This window comes from Scomber japonicus, chromosome 2, assembly GCF_027409825.1.
Source record: "Scomber japonicus isolate fScoJap1 chromosome 2, fScoJap1.pri, whole genome shotgun sequence".
NCBI lineage: Eukaryota > Metazoa > Chordata > Actinopteri > Scombriformes > Scombridae > Scomber > Scomber japonicus.
The window spans coordinates 9574136-9579125 of NC_070579.1; the positions used below are offsets into that span (position 1 = coordinate 9574136).

Consider the following 4990-nt stretch of genomic DNA (forward strand, 5'->3'; position numbering starts at 1 on the left):
GAGAATGGAATAATGTTTTGTTTCTGTGCCTGGTGGGAGGGAGGAAGGAAGGAGGAAATAAGGAAGGGAGGAAGGAAGGAAGGAGGACATAAGGAAGGGAGGAAGGAAGGAAGGAAAGGAAGGATGGAGGAAAGAAGGAAGGAAGGAAAGAGAGAGAGAGAAGGAGGAAGGGAGGAAAGAAGGAAGAAGGGAGGAAGGAAGGAAGGAAAGAAAGAGAGAAAGAGGGAGGGAGGAAAGGAAGGGAGGAAGGAAAGAAGGAAGGAGGGAGGGAGGAAAGAAGGAAGGGAGGAAGGAAAGAAGGAAGGAAGGAAAGAGAGAGAGAGAGAAGGAAGGAGGGAGGGAGGGAGGGAGGAAAGAAGGAAGGGAGGAATTTTAACCTAAACAAAAATGTGTAAAAATGTAACAAAGGTAAGAGTAGCTTTAAAGCAGATACTTGGATAAATAGATCAAACCCAATTGTGCAACTTGATTACAAAATGTAACATTGCCAAATTTTGACAACTTTTTAAACAAATAATCCAGCTCTCTCTCTCTCTCTCTCTCTCTCTCTCTCTCTCTCTCTCTCTCTCTCTCTCTCTCTCTCTCTCTCTCTCTCTCTCTCTCTCTCTCTCTCTCTCTCTCTCTCTCTCTCTCTCTCTCTCTCTCTCTCTCTCTCTCTCTCTCTCTCTCTCTCTCTCTCTCTCTCTCTCTCTCTCTCTCTCTCTCTCTCTCTCTCTCTCTCTCTCTCTCTCTCTCTCTCTCTCTCTCTCTCTCTGGGTAGAATGAGCCATATTTAGTACAGGTATTTGCACTTTCAAATGTGTGCATTTTTATATAGAACTAATAGACCACACCACTTCCTCCAGCAGACGCACGTTCTTTCTGAGAAACATCTCTTTGCTTGCAACACCTTGATCGTGGGATGTTGTGTCATAGGTTGCTTACTCATAATATCTACATTTACTTACTCACTGATCATGATGCAAATTATTAATGTGGATTACTCTGCAAGCTTTCAGACTTATTGCATATCTCAATGTGCATGGTTATGAAAAATACTGCAGTGAGTATTACGTAGACTGATCCTTGCAGCCAATTTTTGACTTGCTTTGTTCTTTTCTTAAAAAGCTACTTTAAAAATGTTTTATTAGATTCGTCAGCTTCTTCAAAAGCTCATGTCAGGGTTTATAGAATAGTTAAAATTGTGAGTTATGGCCTTTTCGTCAAAATTGATGCCCCTGTCAGAGAGGAAGAGTTATAATCTCTTGCTCTCCAGACAGATTCCTCCCTTGTAAGATTAAAAAATGTTGCCAAGAGACGTAACTTTATAAGTTAACAACTGACAAAGCATTTTATAATTTAGATTACTGTAACATTTTTTCCCTTTTTTTGTCTTTGAACTGGACAGCAATGTTTAAACTTTAAAGATCTTTATTCTCCTTCTCTCTATCCAAGATCTCAGTCCTCTATAAAGTGTCATTGTATTTAGTATGTATTGTATTTCAGTCTGAGCACCTATCACTCTCTCCCTCGCTGTACTTCCTGTTCTTATCTGCCTTATTCACACCACGTCTCCCTCTTTTTGTCTGGTGGTAAGATTGTGAGTGTGTGTGTGTTCAAGGACAAGAGATTTAAGGCTTAGAAGCACAATGATATCCTTTTTACTTGGAAGGAAGAATGAAAAACACACAATCACAGACTATGTTGTTTCAGTATTGATGTCGGGTGAAAGGAGCGTTTTGAACAAGGAAGTCAATGTATCATATTTTTTATCGCTCATTTTCAGACAAATGGAAGAATTCTAAATCTTTGAAGACTTTAAAAAAAATAAATCATCTCTATATTTAACTTTGCTGCAGACATGAAAGAGATGTTCAGCACTTCAAGGTGAAGCGGGACAGCAGATGGCAGTACTACCTCTGGTCTAAAAAGTTCCCCTCCCTCAACCAGCTGGTGGAATACTACAGAAAAAACTCCATCAACAAACAGGAACCAGTATACCTACGAGACACACTGGAACCACGGCAACAGGTACCAACTAACGCAAACCTGAAGTAAGAGATATAGATGAACACTGTGAAAAGCTTTAATGGAAAGAATGTAATAAAGAAATAAAAAATACATGAAATGAAATTAATATGAGGTTGTTTGTGTCTCCACAGCAAAGACGGGGCTCAAATATTGTACTGCCTTCCCCCAAACCTGCCCGGAGGTCTGACCCCAGTCCTGCCCCTAGGCCTGACCCCAGTCCTGTTAAAAGTCCTGTCCTCAGTCCTGCCCACAAGCTTGCCCCTAGGCCTGACCTCAGTCCTGCCCCTAGTCCTGCCCCGAGGCCTGACCCCAGTCCTGTTCTCAGTCCTGTCCTCAGTCCTGCCCGCAAGCTTGCCCCAAGGCCTGACCCCAGTCCTGCCCCAAAGCCTGATTCCAGTCCTGTTCGCAAACCTGTCCGTAAGAATGCTCCAAAGTCTGAACCCAGTCCTGACCCTAGGCCTGATCCCAGACCTTCCCCCAGACCTGCCCCCAGATCTACCCGAAGTCCTGCCCCCAGGCCTGACGCCAGTCCTATTTGCGGTCCTGCCCTCAGTCCTGCCCCAAGTCCTGACCCTAGTCCTGACCCTGCTCCTCGACCTGTACCTGCACCACGACAGGTATTTAATAATACTGTATGTGTGTGTGTGTGTGTGTGTGTGTGTGTGTGTGTGTGTGTGTGTGTGTGTGTGTGTGTGTGATTATTTGTGATGACTTTATCACCAAACCTGAACTGCTGTCGTCAGATGAAAACTTTTGTATCTCTAAAATGTCCGCTTAAAAACAGCTTTGTAATCAAGACAGTTGTTCCAATAGGTTTTTGAGTTTTATCAACAGCAAATCTTCTGGTGGCTACTTTTCTCATTTCAAATACTGAAAACTTGGTATCTCCTCATCTTGAATTTAGAAGGTTTTCAGTGGACAGAGACTAAATGACACAAGAGGTTTTAAATAATGGTTTGAAACAGTCTGTCAGCTTCCACCTTAAAAGGGTTGTGCAACAGAAAAGAGCATCCCTTTCTTATTACTTTAGGCAATGAATCATCCCATTCTCTTAAATTAAATTCAGATATGGGACTGTTTAAAAAATTCTGCAAGTCAGAAATGACAAACTGAAACTTCTTGGCTGAAAAAGACATTTTTTGGTCATCCTGTAGAAGTCAGTGACACTCAGTTCATGGCCTGAGGTAATTAATGTGTCTCACCCTTTATATTTGTTTCCTCCATGGCCAGCACAAAGCCTTCATGCCGCAGGTCAAAGCTCTGTACGACTTCCAAGCCGTGGAGAAAGACGAGCTGGACTTCACCGCCGGCGACGTCATCAAGGTCCTGGAGTGCTCGCATGACAACTGGTGGAAAGGCCAGCTGAGGGTAAAACCGGCCTGTTCCCCTCCAACTACACAAAACCCATCTAAGAGGAGCACAAACAAAGAGTGTGTCACATCACAGTAACTCTGTCTACTGCTAATTCATGCAACACTCTAACTGGCTGCAAACTAACTCAAATCAACACTCTCTTGTTGGTTTAGACCAGGGGTGTCAAACATACGGCCCATGGGCCAGAACCGGCCCGCCAAAGGGTCCACATCTGGCCCACTGGATAACTTTGGCAAAGTATAAAAATATGCAGAATACTAATTCCCTGTTGACGTCAAACTTCATATAATTGACTGCAACGTGATTCAAATTTTAAAAGGACACATTTTTATCATTATCTGTTACCATGGTAACCCCAAACTGACAGCCCTGTCTGCAATTTTTTTTTTTTACGTTTGGGACAATTTAATCTAATTTTTCTTATAAGGCATCTTAAGTCCTGTTCATCTGCTTTGTGAATAGATGGTTTATAATTGGTTTATAAAATAAAAAAAAAATTATAAACTACATAAAAATAAATAATAATATAATAAGAATAAATAATTAAGCAGCAGGTTGGTTATTCAATAATCTTGCTGGATTTATCTAAGAAAATCAAAGTTTACCGTACTTAAGTTGGGTTCAAAATTAGCTGTAAGCTCCGATTTAATCTTAATTAGTCAGGCAGAGATTAAGATCAAGAGAGACCTGACAACAAGAAACATTCGGCAGAACACAGTCAACAGATAGAAAACAACACAACTAGACAATAAACAAGAAACTAATAAAAAAAATGGCGCTTTTCCACTACACAGTTCCAGCACGACTCGACTCGCCTCGGTTTTTTTTGTGTTTCCACTAGGGATAGTACCTGGTACCTGGTGCTTTTTTAGTACCTGCTCTGCTGAGGTTCCAAGCGAGCCGAGCCGATACTAAATGTGACGTCGACTGACTGCCGGCCGCTGATTGGTCAGATGAGTTGTTACTGGTAGAGTCATGAGCCGTCCCACACAAGAATCAAACCCGCCATTTTTAAATACCGGCAACAGTGTTACAGCCATACGGCTCAATTTTGTTGCTTTGTGTGTGACAGAAAGCCTCATACAGCAGCAGGAAGGAAGGAAGGAAAGAAACCACCATATGTTTCTCTTCTCTTTCTTTGTGTGTGACAGAAAACCACATACAGCAGCAAGTACACCATCGCCTCCATGTCCTCCATTGTTTATGTGTTTGTGTCGCATATAAAACGGCAGTTTCGCGGAACCGTTGCTATGACGACCCTCACCCACGTTGAGTAGGTACCTTTTTGGAATGGAAAAGGTCGTTCCTGGAACCGAGCTGAGTCGAGCCGAGTCGAGGTGAGCCGAGGCGAGTCGAGTCGTGCTGGAACTGTGTAATGGAAAAGCGCCCTAAGACTCAATTTGGGGGGCAGTTTGTAGTTTGTAGCCATTTCAAAAAGGTGCATAAAACCAACATCAGTGTGAACCTGAGGGATATTTAAGATTAAGTGGTTACTGGATTATTTATTGTAGTTACTAGGTTTAAATGAGGGAAGAGATAGGAGGTTTTTTTATTCTAGTCTGTGAGGAAATCTCCCCGACAGAGAACAATGATGAGTAGGAAATTT

At 42.3% G+C, this 4990-nt stretch overlaps 1 protein-coding gene across 1 annotated transcript in view; it reads left to right on the forward strand.

Moving 5' to 3' along the window:
* Positions 1 to 3529, forward strand: part of LOC128365075 (growth factor receptor-bound protein 2-like) — an 8669-nt gene extending 5140 nt beyond the window's left edge. Inside the window, 4 exon segments of the mRNA XM_053325704.1 lie at positions 1848 to 2010; positions 2142 to 2627; positions 3241 to 3373; positions 3376 to 3529. Of these exon segments, the coding sequence (XP_053181679.1) occupies positions 1848 to 2010; positions 2142 to 2627; positions 3241 to 3373; positions 3376 to 3422 (829 nt within the window). The 3' untranslated portion in view covers positions 3423 to 3529.
* Positions 3530 to 4990: the final 1461 nt, after the last annotated feature.